The sequence below is a fragment of the Apus apus genome, chromosome 10 (assembly GCF_020740795.1).
Source record: "Apus apus isolate bApuApu2 chromosome 10, bApuApu2.pri.cur, whole genome shotgun sequence".
NCBI classification, from domain to species: Eukaryota; Metazoa; Chordata; class Aves; order Apodiformes; family Apodidae; genus Apus; species Apus apus.
The window spans coordinates 5,254,100-5,269,847 of record NC_067291.1 but is presented as its reverse complement, the minus strand read 5'-3'; the positions used below and the strand labels follow the sequence as shown (position 1 = coordinate 5,269,847).

Genomic DNA, 15,748 nt, shown 5'->3' with positions numbered 1-15,748 from the left:
GGTGTTTGTGATTAGCTCTCCTGGCACTTGACCACCATCTGGTACCAACACAAGTCTATCTGACTGAGCTCCTCATCTGCAGCATCTTATTTTCTTTCAATAAAACCCTGATCTCACTAGAGTCAAAGGGAAAAATTCAGATAAACAATTTCAGCTCTGCTATTTTGTTTAGCAAGATTTCACCAAACCCAAGCCATGTTGCAATGAGATATTCCTTTACTGATACTATTAATATTCTGAGTATGTTAATTATACAGTTGGTGGATTTCAGATACTGTCCTCCCGCACCAGCATGCCAGCATATTTCCTCTAAACGTTTACTTCATAACATTAAAAACTCTGTTAAAAGGCAGATGCATCTTGAATATACTATATAAACAGTGAATTTCACCTTACAGAAGATCTCTGTTATGGTTTACACCTCATCACTGTTTTACTAGTTTCTGGATATAGTGAATTTATTACAGATGTGTGTTCTAAGCACTTTCCTACCATAAACCTGTGTTTGAATTCTGCCAGTCATGCAATAAGGAAGTACAGTATGAGAGCTAAATAAAAGGTTGAGTTTAGATTGCAAGTAATTACATATTCACAACTTTGTCTGACAATAAAATTATTTATCAAAGTATTTGAGACACACAAAGTCACAGCTAGGGAATAACTCTGAAACAGAAGAGACACTTCAGCAGCCTTTCTTCCTAAAAAGAATCAAAATGGAATGAAACATATGCTCTGTTAGTACTCTTCTTGTTAGTCAATTTATTCTATTTAGGCTATATACTTAAGCTAATCTATATACAAGGCCAAATGGAGCATTATATACAAATTAAGCTGCCTCTTGTCCTATACAACAAAAATCCAACATTTACAAAGGACATGCTAAGGTTCTAGATGAACTCACTATAGAAAGACTAAATAGCATACAAATGAAAGTGACCTAGCAATTACATTATTACAAAAAGAACAAGCCAGAACTGTAAGAAGTTATTTGCATTACACAAACTCCAGGTAGAACTTCCTAGGAAAAAGGTATCTGCTGTGGGTATGTATTGTTTGCTCATTATGACTGTTGTATTTTTAGCTAAAAAACTATGAAAATATTTCCCAGAAATACTCTTAAAAGTTTTCTTGCAGAAGTCTCTCCCTGTATAGCTGTTTACATCACTGTTTGTGGAAAATCAATTCTTGTCTGCATGATTCAGAATTTTCGTTTGGAAAAAAACCCACATATATTTTAGACAGCTGACATTTTTGCAAATATTCTAAATTAGCAGACAAAAATATCCTGTAACCAAGCATTTGAAATGCAAGGACACAGTACCTAGAAGAAGGGTCCTAACACTCTCGTTCTGCATTTCGTACAGAAATACTTTGAGATTCAGTATTAAAACTATAAAGAGATTCTCTTCTTTAAAGCCACCTTCCCAAATAAGCTCCTGGATAACAAGCAGAGATAAGCTCAATCCTACAAACACGCAGGTCCATTGATAAGTTTCCCTATTATTTGTTCAAAGGGTTGAGAATCAACTCTCTTAATGTTTCCATGTATCTTACAAGCATACTCAGCAAACTGCTTATCTTTGCTGGAAGAAAGCAAAAACACCACATGAGCTTGACTTTCCTGGCTGGAAAAGCTTTTGTATTGCCTAGGATATTGCAGTTTCCTTTTACATTAATTAACAGCTTGAGTGTTAAAATGTGTAAATTTGTACTTATCCTGAAAGTCTGACAGTGTATTTGACATGTTAGATTTACCCCATAATAAGAGTTGCAAAAATTTAGTAAGGCTAGACAAAACTCTACACACACATCTTCTGCAGGATGACATTTACTTTGCTCTTGCAAGAGGATTTTTTAAAAATAAAAACTATCCATAAAATTACTCAAAATCTGAAAAATCCGATTCAAAAACTGAACCTGCTTTAATGACCAGACAAGAGATTTCTCCAGTTAAATTAAGAAATCTTGGAAAAGTAAGCCCCATGCTTGTTAGGGAGGGGTAAAATTCTACAGCAAGTCAAACATGTGCTTTCTTGGCACTGATGGAAGACTCTGCATTTCTTTCTGATGAGAAGCTGGTTGGCTTTCAAAATTTCTCTCCCCTCCTGACATGCAGGCAAAAGACTTGGCAGCTCTAGCTACGCCCAGACGTTGCTTCTCTGGCTTGGAAGAAGTGTTTGAAGTGTGGCACACCCTTTCTTTGTTACAGAGCAGGACGAGGACAGGGGGTCACTGCCCTGGGAGCACCACCAAGGTATTACTCCAGAGTTGTAGTTCATACTCCCTGTGCTCCTGATTGTGTCAGTATACCAGGCTTTTCCATGCAGCTGCATCTCTTCCCTCTCCATCATAGTCTCCTACCAGTCAGTGGAAGTGGTGGATCCTGGCACTAACATAAGGAGATGGAAACCCACCTGACAGCCTGGCTCAGAGAAGCAGAGAAGTCTCACATTGCCCTAATCCTGAAACACTGCAACATCATTTCAGAAACTAGATTATGTTGTTTCTAAGACTTTCTTTGTCCCCAATTAACATAAATGACATGAGCACTTAGTTTAAAACCCAGGAGAAAATTTTCAAACCACCCTATTCAGCTGTCTGGAGAGCTGAAAGAAAGATGAAATGTCCAGCCCAACAATCCAGTAGAAATCCATGATTCAGAGCTTGGTCCCAAATCACTGCCACAGAAGTTGACATTTCATTCTCAATGGCAGAAAAGTAGTAGAATTTGAAGTACTGATGAGTCAAGAGAAAAAAATGGACATTTTCAGTGATAACCTCAACAAATCTTGGCTACAAACTTCAAAAGCATATTCAAAGCATGCTTTACAGAGTTCAAAATGTAAGTCAAGATTTCATCAGTGAGGTCTGAGAAATCTAATACCTAGAGTATGGGTGTCTTGAGACACAGAGTACCTTTTTTTTTTGCACATCAGCATTCTACCTTACAAGTAGAACCACAGCCACAGCCCATGTTCCTCACCTTTGGTCTTGATGGCTGTTTCCAGGGCTGCAGCATCCCGGTCAGCATCAAAATTTGAATAAGCCTTAACTGTGGCATATGCACTTGGTGGGAGAGAATGCTAGAAGAAAAAGAAGAAAAACAACCTCAGAGTTAAATCATGTAATAAAACCTGTCATATTCCAAGTGTACTCACTAAAACTCAGCCTTCTAAAATCTGGAGTTTTCTGGCTAGATCTGAAGGAAATGGATGACAGAAAGCTAATTCAAACAAAGTTTAAGTATCTGCTGTAAAAGTCTGAAGTATTTTAGAATTGAAGCCAATACTTTACTTTGGATTCCAGACTACTTGAGAAAAAAAAAAAAAAAAAAAAAAGTAGAGAGATGGCAGATTAACAGTGAGCCAGTAAGTCAGAAGTTTTGTGTGCCTTACCTCACAGCCTGTAAAGGCAACACCAAAGAATATTTTTAAGCCTATAGTTCTAGAAAGCAGAAGTTACTCACAGTCTCCTTTTGAAACTCTATGTCTGCAAACTTGGTTTAAGCAGCATGAGGCTAACAAAACCAAATAACGTATCAAATTATCTCTGCTAGGGATAAGACAACTTGAAGCTAAGTTAATTTAGTAAACAGGTGCAACACATTACAAGTTACCAGATTTTATCAGCTGTTTATTATTGTTCTCTCCTGAGGATTATAGCTTAAAACAGGAGGTCACCAGAACTGAGATACAACTCTTCTCAACTGCCTCAGTGCAGGCTAAACCTTGAGCTTGTATCGCCTCACATGGGTAGGTTAAACCAAACCACAGATTTTAATATAAATAGCTGTGATATATTCACAAATCTCACTCTGCTGGGTTCCATCCAGAGACCTAGACCTCTGGTAGAAAGGTGTAGTGAACAACACCTGAAATTGCCAGTGGTTTCCTAAGTAAAGATCCCCGGAAACTTTTGTTTCAGTCCCTAACTACAACAGAAAGCTGGGTTCATAAACGGGACTTGGCTATCAGTATCCCCAGAGGATCTTCTTACATGTGTATTCTTAAAAGGAGGACAAATTTTGATTAAAATATTCCCTGGGTTTTGACTACAATTGACTCTAGCCCTGTAGGGGTCACACTGTCCTGAACTGATTCCTCTGGCAGCAACCACTGTGCCTTCTTGAGACAGTCTGTGTTATGTTGAGATGAGAAGTCAGAAAAGCACCCACAAATTGAACCATTCTTTCGTCTCTTACCATCAGCCCAATCTAGAAAAGTGGCCCCAGTTTGGCCCACAGCCACACCACAAAACACAGCCTTTCTTGTTAGCAGATCAAATTACTAACAGAAACAGTAAAGGGATATGTGCAATGCAGCCTTGGAGAAATCTGTGTGCCTGGAAGACTGCTACACCAAAGCCCATTAGTATGCACAATCATGTGGCACTTCTCTACTTTAACCAGCAAGTCACCTGGTGAGCTTAGCAGAGTACCTCCCCTTCACCCAGCTTTAAGTATTTTCTGAATCATTTGGACAGAATATCATAAACTGAGAAAATACATAGTTTATTTGCAATTTGGGAGCCACCTTTTCCTCTGTCCTTCTACCCAATGCATGCAACAAGCTGGATTCAGATTCCCTGATGCTGGTCGAAAGGCCCAGGAGGCGCCGTGTGGGTACGAACACCCCGGAAAGGCAGGAACCTGCTAGCAATGCTACCAGTACAGGTCATCTCTTCAAATCCAGCATCCATAAAGATTGTGTTGTACTCCCTCAGTTGACTGTCTTGAGTAGATACAGGTCTTGACAGGGTGATTATTCTGCCTATGAGAACGAGCCATTTAAATTCCAGACGATTTCTTCTCACATTACGCTGGTACACTACTGTCCCACTACTACTACTGAATATGTTTTCAGACAACAGTTTTTCTAACTGACTTTCCATTTAGTTAAATACAAAAGTTTCCAAGACATGGCAGTAGAACTCCAGCTCGTGTGTAACTGCACAAGCAGTCTGGGTCAGACTAAAGCAGAAGAAAGATTTATTTTTTTCTCCTCACATATCTAGTAAGCTTCAGAGGGCCTCCAACTGGTTTACCTCCTCCAAACTTGAGGATTTCAATCCTACTGGGAAGAGCAGACCATGAGGGAGAAGCATATATCACTAACAAGAAAGCTGAAGAGGTTTTATTTTTTCTAAAAAAATCCCAGAATCCTCTCAAGGTATCAACAACTGAGTATTTCCCATTCTCAAAAAAATAAATCAGCCACATTTGAAAACTAAGTAACTTGACTTCATCCGGAAAGTAACCTCTAAAGCCTTGACTAAAATATAGGTTTCCAATTATCAGGGCAAAGATGGAGCACATGAGGAAGCCTAACAGCAAGATGTCTGCTACAGATCTTTCTATACTCTCTTGTGGGTAGATGCAGAAACTGCAAGCACAGATGAATTTCAGCTCACCCCCTCCCTTCCCTTAAAGGAAGAAGTTAACACCAGTGCAAAGCAAGAAGGTGAGCTTCCTTGTCTTGAAACAAATCAATGGCTTTGCCACTAATGCAGAAGGCAGATATTCCTTATTGCACAAGGCAGGACTTGTGCTGCCACCATTCTATACCCTCAAGGTTAAAAATTTTTTTTTTGAGAAAAATGGGTGGTTGAAGTACTGTGTTAAACATCAGTTAACTTGCCAAATCACTGCTCTGGGGAACTGGGCAAATTTTTTACATAAAATTAGGTATAATAATTCTAGCTTCCAACTTAGGACCTATAGAACAAACAAGCTGCTTGAAATCCCTTACAGATTATGGCAGGATTTCTGATGAAAATGCTGGCATGGAAGAGTATTCAAATTTGACTTTTGCAACTATGTGCAAGTATCATGGAAGAAATATTTCTGCCCTTGAGAATAGATGTTTCAAATATTATTCCACAAGTGATTTTCTGCTGAAACAAACACAGCCAAGAAATCTGTAGGGTTGACTGCTTTTGCAGTACAAAATCAGCTTTGCTACTTCCCTATAGTGCACTAGCCAGTTCTTTGCAACAGCTCTTTCACAAAGATCATATGGTATAATTTATGTATTTTGCAACAATTAGCAAAAGTAGGCAAAAAGTTTGCTTGTACCAAGTTCAGATACGGAGTTACCAGCTATAAAATGTAGAAGTATAGCAAGTTTATATGCAACGTGATGAAATAATGCATGGACAGGATTTACTTCCTCTTCAGTGACAATCACAGAACCACAAATTCATGGCATGATATCCTAGCACTATACTGGTAATCCTACCATCTAATGTTGCAACATAAGAAATCCAAGACAGTGTGGCTTCCTGGTATTTCTATAAAACTATCAAGCAAGTGCAGATGTGGTAGAAAACATGCAATCAAAACAAAGATGCTTCATGCTTTTCAAAACAGAAAATGAGAAAAGAACTTGGAGAAAGTAAGTTTTTTCAACAGGTAGTTTGGTTTTGGTGACAACCATTACAGGAATAATAGGAATTAAAATATTGGGGATCTTAAGTCATGTTCTTTTATTTTTAATTAAGAAAAAAAAACAACACAAAACAGCAAAGAAAATTCACAAGTGATGAGCAAAATCAAACACATTTCCAACTTACCAACCTTAATTCACTTTTTCCTTTGGAAGAAAGAGGGACCACAGATAAAAAGTAGCTACTCAGTCTGCCATGTGATTTCTTTCATATGGCCCAGCAAGTGAATATCGCTCATGCTGCTGGCCAGTTTGAAGAACTGCCATTACATCTAGTCACCTATAACATTGTCTTATGGTTTAGAGCTGATTTCTGACTGAGAACTGATCACTGCTGACTAGGTTTTTAGTCAATGTAAGGAATCTCGTAAACTGTACAGCTCAGTACAATTGTTGGCAGAGAGTCCTGTAAAGGAAACTAGATGTGGCAGTAAAACTTTCCTTGTTTAGCTAGTAATACTCACATCTCCTTCAAGGCTGAGCTTGCTTAAAATTTCATGGACAGTAGACATCTTGAAAGAATGCTGGAGGAAGAGAAAAAAAAAAAAAGTACACTTACTTCAATGACATCAGCACATTATATATTCCTGCAGCACTGAAAGTGAAATTAAAGCTTATTTCTCAAGAACTCTACAATCAAACTGTAGGGAGCATTATCTGTGAAAAGAGTTGGCTTGAGGGGAGGTAAGAGACAAAGGACAGCAACAACTCAGGACCAGTGACATTTCACTAACTGATAAATAAGCCTGGAACCAAAACTGCACAATTTCAGCCTCACTGGGTGCCACTCCCTTCACTTCCACACTGCCACCAGTTCCTCCAATCCAGGTCCCAGATACCATACCCTCCTAGCCAACTCCCAGCTGTCGTGCAGCCAGCCCTAGGTATGTCTTTTTAACTGTTTTTGAGATTCCTTTTCTATCCTCCATCAGTTACTCTTCTTATGGTACTGGGGCTTTCTCAGGCAAGCAGTACTAGCAACCAGGTAAATTTTCCAGACAAAGTAAAACTTCTCTCCCCTCAATGCTCAATCTGATACCAAGAGTTCAGAGAACCAGCAAAAAGTTTGAAATAGTTTCCTAAAAATTGAGACCAGGTTAAAACTCTAGAACAAGTGATTTTGTTTTAGCTCCTGTAAACCTCCTATACTTGAAGAGAAAAGCAGAAATCCTTACTTTTAGCAGATACAGCAAGTCTTATGAGAAAAAAATGCAAAACCACACATACATGTATTTTTGTAGTGTAACTGCTGTAATCACACTTTTCCTCACTTAGAATACAGAAATAAAACCTTTCATCTTCTAAAGCAACCTAGGAAACTTTATAGGACAACAAAAAGTAACACAAGCAACTTTACTTAAAGGAAAAAAGTAAGATCCTAGAGGAGGGAAAATAAGAGAGAGAGAATGAAAATTCAAGTCACATATCAACTTATTTGAGAATAATTTTTTTTCAGAGCAGAAGTCCAATCCAGCCCTTTAAATACAGGCTTCAGAAGTTGTAATAAGCAGGTTCCTGCTGTTGGCACTATTAACAACGCTAGTTAGCAGGGATGAAATATTACAGAGCTATGAAATTCATAATGTTTGCTCTTAATAACACAAAGTGCCTAACAGAAAGACCTTTGTACCCTGACAGTACTACAAACAATACCAGAGATGAGGAACTGAAGTCCTTTAGTCTTGCTTGTCACAGAGAGATTAAAAAAAAAAGCAAAGATGGAGCAAAGCTATTACAGTATAATCTTTCACAAAACAATAATTGAACAGCTTTTTGCAAGACTTCTGTTTCTAAATAAATTAAAAACCACATTGAATCAGGCTTGTTGGAACAAAAAACTTGAACAGAGTCCAGGAAAAGAACCAACACGTTCTCACGTAGAGCTGGAACTGGGAGGTTCATATCACCAGCACACAACAATGCCACAGCAACCAACTGCCCATCAGCAGCAAGATCACAAAAGGGAAAGATGGGAGTTGTGGCAAGAATCTTTGCAGAGAAAGATCTTTACTCAGAAAACAAACAAATCTCTTGTCACACCCTACTTTGTAAGGCATTCATATTACAGAACAGACTCTCACGGTTCTCTGATGGACTGATTTTATCTGACGTAATTTTGACAAGTTAGGGTGGATTTGAACATGCAAACAGAAAATACTTGCACTAACTTGTTCTTCCTTACACTGGAAAATAATAATCTTCTAATTCCATCTGTAAACTATACTTCAATACCTTAAGGCAAGTTTCTACAACTGGGTTCCCCTCCCAAATCCACATTACATAATCCTAAATCATGATGTTATTCTACTAAAAGCGATAGAATCTTTTTTGACCTTGACCCTCACCGTAATAATTTGTTTGCAAATCTGTTGTTTGATTTGGCCTAGTCTATATACAATATCCCTAGAACTGGTGACAGAAGAATGTGTTTAAAAACAGCTCTGTATCTCATTTCCCACAAACAGCTCATGCACATTACAGCAGAAAAAAACCCCATGTGATCCATGGAAAAGTGTCAGGTATGCACAAACAACCACATTGCTCAATAAGTAAGAGTTAGCATTTTAAGAAGCACTTATACTCTTGTGGACAGAGCTTGAGCAAAGGGTGTTCCCAGACATCTTGGCCAAGAAACTGGCATCCCCAGAAGGAGAAAATGGAAACTCTTTCACTTGGAGATCATTTGGTTCAGATCTCAAAAAGCCAGGGTGAGGCCTGGCAACAGAGGAGATGAGGGAGAGCAAGAAAAAATCTGCAATATCTGCTGTAAATGAAATAAGGACTTGAAATAATTAATTTATATGCAGTGCTAACCACAAGTACAAATGAGCCAGGCTGTATCAACTCAAATCACCCAGCAAGGTTTAGCAGATCATCTAAAGCCACTACTCATAGAACAAAAAAAGCTTTTAAGCAAAAGATTTTAAAACCCCTTAAACCACGCTGCCACAAACATACTTAAACTGTTTTCTTCCACAGACACTGCTAGAAGGCCAGGAGATGTTCCATTCCAGGAATGCACTATGCACACACACAATTAAGGACTTTTATTTATTTGAATTCAAGTTATTCTCACTGTTGAGACTTTACAGGAAAACATTTTAAATAAAGGTAAATCATTCCACACATTAGCTAATGGAAACTATACTCACTAGGGCTGCTTATCACAGTTAGCTCCACCAACACAAGACACACCTAAGGACAGATCGCTCGAGGGCACAGAGGTTCCACAAGACTTTTTTCACTCTTGACCTATATGTCAGGGTCTGCACATCTCTGTGAAGCATTTGAGCATGAACGACTAACTGCAGTCAAACAGAATGTAAGCTGCCACGTATATGAACACAACTCACTTCTGCATGACTATTCTTAAGTCATTTCACTTTTTCTCCAGTTAAAATACATAGCAACATTCCTTTGCCCTACCTCCCCTCCTGGCTCAGGGAGGAGGAAGTGTTCAAGCTGACTCACAATCCAAAAGGCAGCAGAGACATCTCAGCAATTCAGCTCATGGCCAGGCAGGGTGGGACCGCTGTGTCCAAGCCTGGCTCTGCGAGCAAGGAACCGCACAGCGTTCCCTGGCACGCCGCGGGTGAGAGAGCAAAGGCAAACCTCCGGTAAGCACCGGCCACCGAGAACACTCCCTGCGCAAGGGCTTCTCCGCTGCCCGTGCCAGCGGCTGCAGCGGCGCCCGCAGCCACACCCTGGGAGAGATGGGAAGGGGCCACGCTCCGGGCTCTGCCGCGCCCGCAGGGCACATCAGCCCCCCCGGGCACCTCCCGCCCCGCCTGCAGCGGCCAGAGGGGCTGCCTGGCACCGCCCGCACCTCTGCGAGGCTCCGGGCTGAAAAATGAACGTCCAGGATCACCGTTAAGTCAGCTGAGCCTTTGTGTACCTTAAAGAGGAGAAGAAAAGATACCCTAAAGAAGTTTGACAGTTTGGGACGGCTTCCTCTTTTCTGAGCGCTGCTGCCACACCCAGTGTCGGTGCGGGGCGCACGAAGCTCTCCTGGGACAGCCTGGCCCTCGGAGGCCGCCGTTTCAACGCGAAACCGAGCACAGGAAAGCACGGAGCGGCTAATGCCGAAAGAAGAGCTAGAAAGCGGACCGCGCAGGAGGGCGGCGGCCGCACCCCGCACACCCCGGTGCCCTCCCGCAGCCTCTGCCCGCCCGCCCCGCTGCCCTCCCGCAGCCTCTGCCCGCCCGCCCGCCCCCCGGGGCTGCCGCCTCCCCCGCTCCGTGCCGCGCTGGCGGGGCCGGGGCGCCCGGCGAGGGCGTACCTGTCCGGGGCGGGCAGGGAAGCTCCGGCGAAGGTTCAGGCAGCTGCTGGGGCCAGCAGCGACCCGGGCGGGGTTTTGTAGGCCCGGGCGGGAGTTCCCCGCCCCGGCGTCCCCCCGGCGCTGACTCACCCGGCCGCGCCCACCTCCCGCAACAGGAAAGGGAGAGGGACGGGGTGGGCAAGGGTAGGGCAGAAGCGGCCTCTCCCTCCACGTCCACGTCCCGCAGGGCCCTGGCCTCGTCCCCGCCCAGGGGACTCCCGACGTTGCGGAGGAGGCGCCGGGAGCAGCACCCTCGGGTGCAGGGGTCGGGGCTCAGCCCTCGCTCCCCAGCCCCTCTCTCCCCAGGGGGTACTTGGTGGCTGCCCACCTTCCAGAAGGGAGGAGATCGGCCCCGGCGGCGCTGCCCGGTGCCCCCGCCGAGGGCAGCCCCGCACCCCTGCGTTACTGGGGCAGAGGCTGTGCTTTGGGTTCCCCGAAGCAGGGCTGCTGTGCGGGCGCTCATTGCCCGGGCACACAGGGGACGGCCCGGAGCCCTGACCCCGCCAACCTGGGCAGTGGCTGCCCTGCTGTGCGGGGCTCACACTCGGCGAACCGAGTTCCCCCCGCTTCACAGCTGTAGCGAAGCCTGCTTCACACCAACACTACTTAACACTCGGTGTTACATGCATCTGAGCTGTGGGAAGCCCCAGTGACGGCTGCCACAAGCCATGCCCGTTAGAAGGCAGGAGCTCTGCCCTGCTCACTGAATCATGCTCAGACAACCCCAGCAGGCACCACCACACCCAGAACAGCGAGGGGGGAAGTCAAACCTTCTGCCAGTCTGACTAGTGAAAAATAAACCCAAATGTTACACTGGTAACAAAAGCAAGATATAGTTTAAAAGCACTTGAAAAAAAGATCTTGAGTTGGATCACTTTAGATTACCATTTCACAACAGTGTGGCCAATTTACTGATCAATCTCAAATATGTCAAAAAAAAAGCAAGCACTCCCCATTCCCAATACATGCAGTTATTTCTGTAATTTAAGTGTTTTTTAAAAACCCTGAGGTGAATACCTTTACATAGATGTTGCAAGACTACGTTGTCACAGGGGTTTTGATTCTGCAAACATGTATTGGCCTCTGCTATACTATCTTTTTGTTGGCATAGAGAGAGATGCCTTCTGGCAGAAAAAGAGGGTGAAGAAGTTTTAGGCTTAGCCAGGTGCATAAAGACAGTGGTGGCAAAAGCAGGTAAGCACAAAAGAGACATCAGAACATGGGCTGAGCCACAAAGCAATTGCTGGGATAAAACAAGGTCAAAGTAAAAAAAGGGAGAAATATTATTAGTTCTTACATTAGGTTTCAAACATGGAGGCAACAGAGTAGAGGGGTGAACTGATCATTGCAGAAGGTGAAAATAATGTTAACAGCCCTTCTCTGAATAAACAAAGGTGACATGAAAGGGACAGCCATAGGGAAAGGAATATCATGGCACAGTGTTTTGTCAGAGAAGAACTTCAGTGCCAGTATTGCAGTAGTTGGACATACTAGCTTTCTTTTTGGCAATGCTGCTAGCATTATTTCTTCATCTTTAGACATTAATTCCTGGTTATCCCACTTCCACCAGTGCCTGTCACTAACAGTTAAACAGATAATTTCCCTCTGCTTTTCAGGTTTCTTAGGAAAAAATCACTAGCGACTTGGAAAGGTGCCTCACAGATGAAAAATACTTACAGTTCTAGAAGCAACAGCCATTCTGTACTGCAGTATTCATTAGGGGCTTTAAAAAGGAATAAGCAACTGAGCAGAAGCCAGACAGCCACTTTGCCTACTAATGGATGCACAATTCCTCAGGGACAGGTTTTTTTATCCCCACCTCTTGTCAAACATTCTTAAAGGAAAAGGAGGAAAGCATAACCACCACACCCTCTGAAAAAAGTGTGTTCACATATCTAATGTGTTGCCAACACACATGTATGTTGCATTCTTGTGTAAAATCTGCCTAATCACATATTAATGCATTAATTCAGAGATACATATTCATTCTCTTAATTGAAGGTCCATTTACCTTCCAGTCCTCTACTGCAGCCTGTTTCAATGACGCTATTCCCATTTCCTTAGAAAATCATCTGCTTTTTAATAACTCAATAGTTTAAATCTGAAGTAGCTCAATACCACAATTAATTTTGGTTAACTAGATCTTCCTATGAACAGTTTGCAAAAGCTTCAATATCAAGTGAACTGTTATCATTACAGCCACATTAACTGCAGCATGAAAAGATTTCCTAGCAACTCCAACAGCTTCAGAAAGGGAACAGAGATGCTGTCTCTCGTATCCAACTTAATCAATTATTCAACCTCAGAATCACACATTCACCCTAGTTTAAAATAGACAGCAGTCTCTCTGAAATTACACAAGCTTCAGGGACTGCTGAAGTAATTTCAAAAGAAAAAAGACTGACAATAGGAAAAAAAAAAGAGGAAACATACTCAGAGTAATGAAGATACAAACTTTATATTCAAACATATTATGAATTCCCTCAATTTCTTTCTGCTTATGTAGGTCAACTGACATCAAAGGCATTTGTACTAGCTGGGGACTCTAAGTAGTGTGAACAGCAGAAAACATATTAACACTTTTGGGAGAACAACCAGCAGAACAACATCCCCCAATACCAAGGCCTGGTGATCCCACCCATGGAAATATGATACTCTTCATACCTTTGAAAAAAAACTTGCAAAAGCTGTGAGTTGAAGAAGGCAGCAGCCAGACTGTGCAAATAGGAAAGACTTCTGTTACCTGCCAAACATGGAAAGGAAATTAATTAAATGGGAGAAGAGCAGCCAAGTGCCTGAACCACTTTTTAAAATGAGACAAACTTGTACATCACAGATTATTTCTAAAGATTTAGCCAAATCTTAGAGGGTTTGTACAGCACCTGTCACAAGGGGTTCTGGCCCGTGATCACTGCTCCTGAGCACTACATTAAAGTAACTACTGTTAGCATGAGGCTGGATTAAAGGCAGGGGGAAGGACTGCACTTACCACAGCCCAATGCCTCTCTGTGCCTGGCTCACAGACCATTTATTTACTGGAAGAAACACGCTGCAGCTAGCCTGCAAGCAAGGCAGTGCCAAGAAGTATCTTCCAATTTGCTTTCACATTGGTTAGTCCCCACACCCCCTTAAAGTATCTGCATAGAAGCTCGTATTTCGAATACCCAGCAACTATTTCAGCTGCAATTACCTGTTTATGATTCTCCAGCTTCCTGCATGCTGACCACAGAAATCAAAGAGGGCAAGCTTTTGTTGATTCCAGAGTCCTGTGGATGGAAAAACAAACGTAATTGTGCTAACTTCTCATTCTTCCTTTCTGACAGCTCACTGTGACTATAGTTCTTCCTGTACTCTATGAACATGCTGCAGGTCCATTTAGTCTATCCTCTCAGACTGTGACACTGCTATTGCTAACTCTTCCATTCTTTTTGTAACCTCTTAATATTGTTTGATACTAGGTTTATATTTTTCCCCTCCCTCTTTCAATTCCATATACCATTATCATCCACCTTATCAACACCTTTGATTTTTCTTGTATTATTTTCTTCTTATGTTACACTGCTGGAAGCTTGAAGTGCTTAACTTGAATATTCAAGTTCCTCTCTGATCCAAACTTTACCTCTGCAATAATGTTAGTGCATACAGAGTCACTCTGACTCTCAATAGATTTTTCTCTTACATCTGTCCCTGATTGTTTGATTCCTTAATCTATACAAATCTTGCTCACACTCTTTCAGGATGCTTCCTACAAAGAATCAAAGATGCGTTGACACTGGAGTTATGAAGGCCACAATTCTGGCAACATGTATTGCCTACTTATACTTTTTTCTTTAGTTAAAAAAAAAAGGGGATCTTCTGGCTTAGGTGTGGCTGAGCCACTGTGTGCAGTGTTGCTACACTGAATGTTATGTTGCAAGAGGGTAACATAAATTCCATTCTGATTAACATATGGATCAGGCAGACCTCTGGGTGTTATTTTTGCACCTTCATTATTTGGTCTAATTTGGGAACTGCCATGATACAAATACACATAGATTTGTTATTAGCACTTAGAGTAATCACAGGTTACAGAGAAAGTTAAGTATAACTTAGAATATATGCTAGTTGGGTTCCCAGGATAACAGCTTGGCAAGTTGTTATGTTTACAGCTATAGCAGAAAGGACAAAGGACTCCTGAAAGCACGCTGAGTTTGCATTAGTAAAACTCTAAACACTGAAAGTGTTCAACTTGGGTTTGGGGGTTTTTTGGGGTGTTCAGAGTGGAAATCCCATGTATTTTGTTAACACCCACAATTATTTACTCTAAACCTTACAGAACTGTAATTCCTATGTATGTTTTTGAAAAATAGATTGAATACCAAGAATACCAATGCCATCTTTTATCTAACACAATACCAGAGAACCAGACATCTTGTTAGGTGCTCCACCTAACAACCTAAGCCCTTGGATCAATTCTATTCTGTGCAATCTCATTCCTACACTACATGCACATTCCTGCACAAATGTTATTCTCCACTCAGAATTTCATTTACTTGAAATAATCCCTTTTAAAGAGCTAGACTTAATCTCTGGAATGATTTTGTGCGTTAGCCAGATCTCTAATATTTTGTTAGATGTGTATTTTACAAATGAAACATTACAATAAGCTAGGTGGCATTTGCTAGTTCAGTCTGGGTACAGAGGTAGTATGCTTATGAACAAGATAACCAGGTTAGAAACTGGACACCTGGACTGTATGCCTTGCAGTGCTACGGTTTCCTGTGTGATCTTAGATTGTTGCTTTCTCACTGATCAGGTCCTGTCATTAGACTTTTAACCCTTCAGGACAAATACCAAGTATTGCGTCTGCTAAAGAAAATGCTAAACAAATTATTTCATCACCATACAGGAACATATTAGATCAATCAAATTGTTTCCAGATTATCTTAATGTATTTCATAAAAAGTCTACATTACATGAAAGCTGATGTAGCCTTGCTTAAAAGATA

The 15,748-nt window shown here is 41.6% G+C and overlaps 1 protein-coding gene across 3 annotated transcripts in view; it reads right to left on the bottom strand.

Moving 5' to 3' along the window:
- ANXA2 (annexin A2) overlaps positions 1-14,897 on the bottom strand; it is a 29,382-nt gene extending 14,485 nt beyond the window's left edge. The window contains exons 1-4 of one of the 3 annotated variants that reach the window (XM_051628318.1): positions 13,952-14,897; positions 13,426-13,504; positions 6,908-6,967; positions 2,984-3,083 (exon numbers count right to left, since the gene is read on the bottom strand). In XM_051628318.1, the coding sequence (XP_051484278.1) occupies positions 2,984-3,083; positions 6,908-6,955 (148 nt within the window). In that variant the 5' untranslated portion in view covers positions 6,956-6,967; positions 13,426-13,504; positions 13,952-14,897. Of the gene's footprint in view, positions 1-2,983; positions 3,084-6,907; positions 6,968-10,722; positions 10,806-13,425; positions 13,505-13,643; positions 13,665-13,951 lie in introns of those variants that run through there. The other 2 variants (XM_051628319.1, XM_051628317.1) reach the window with 2 other exon arrangements.
- Between the last annotated feature and the right edge of the window lie 851 nt (positions 14,898-15,748).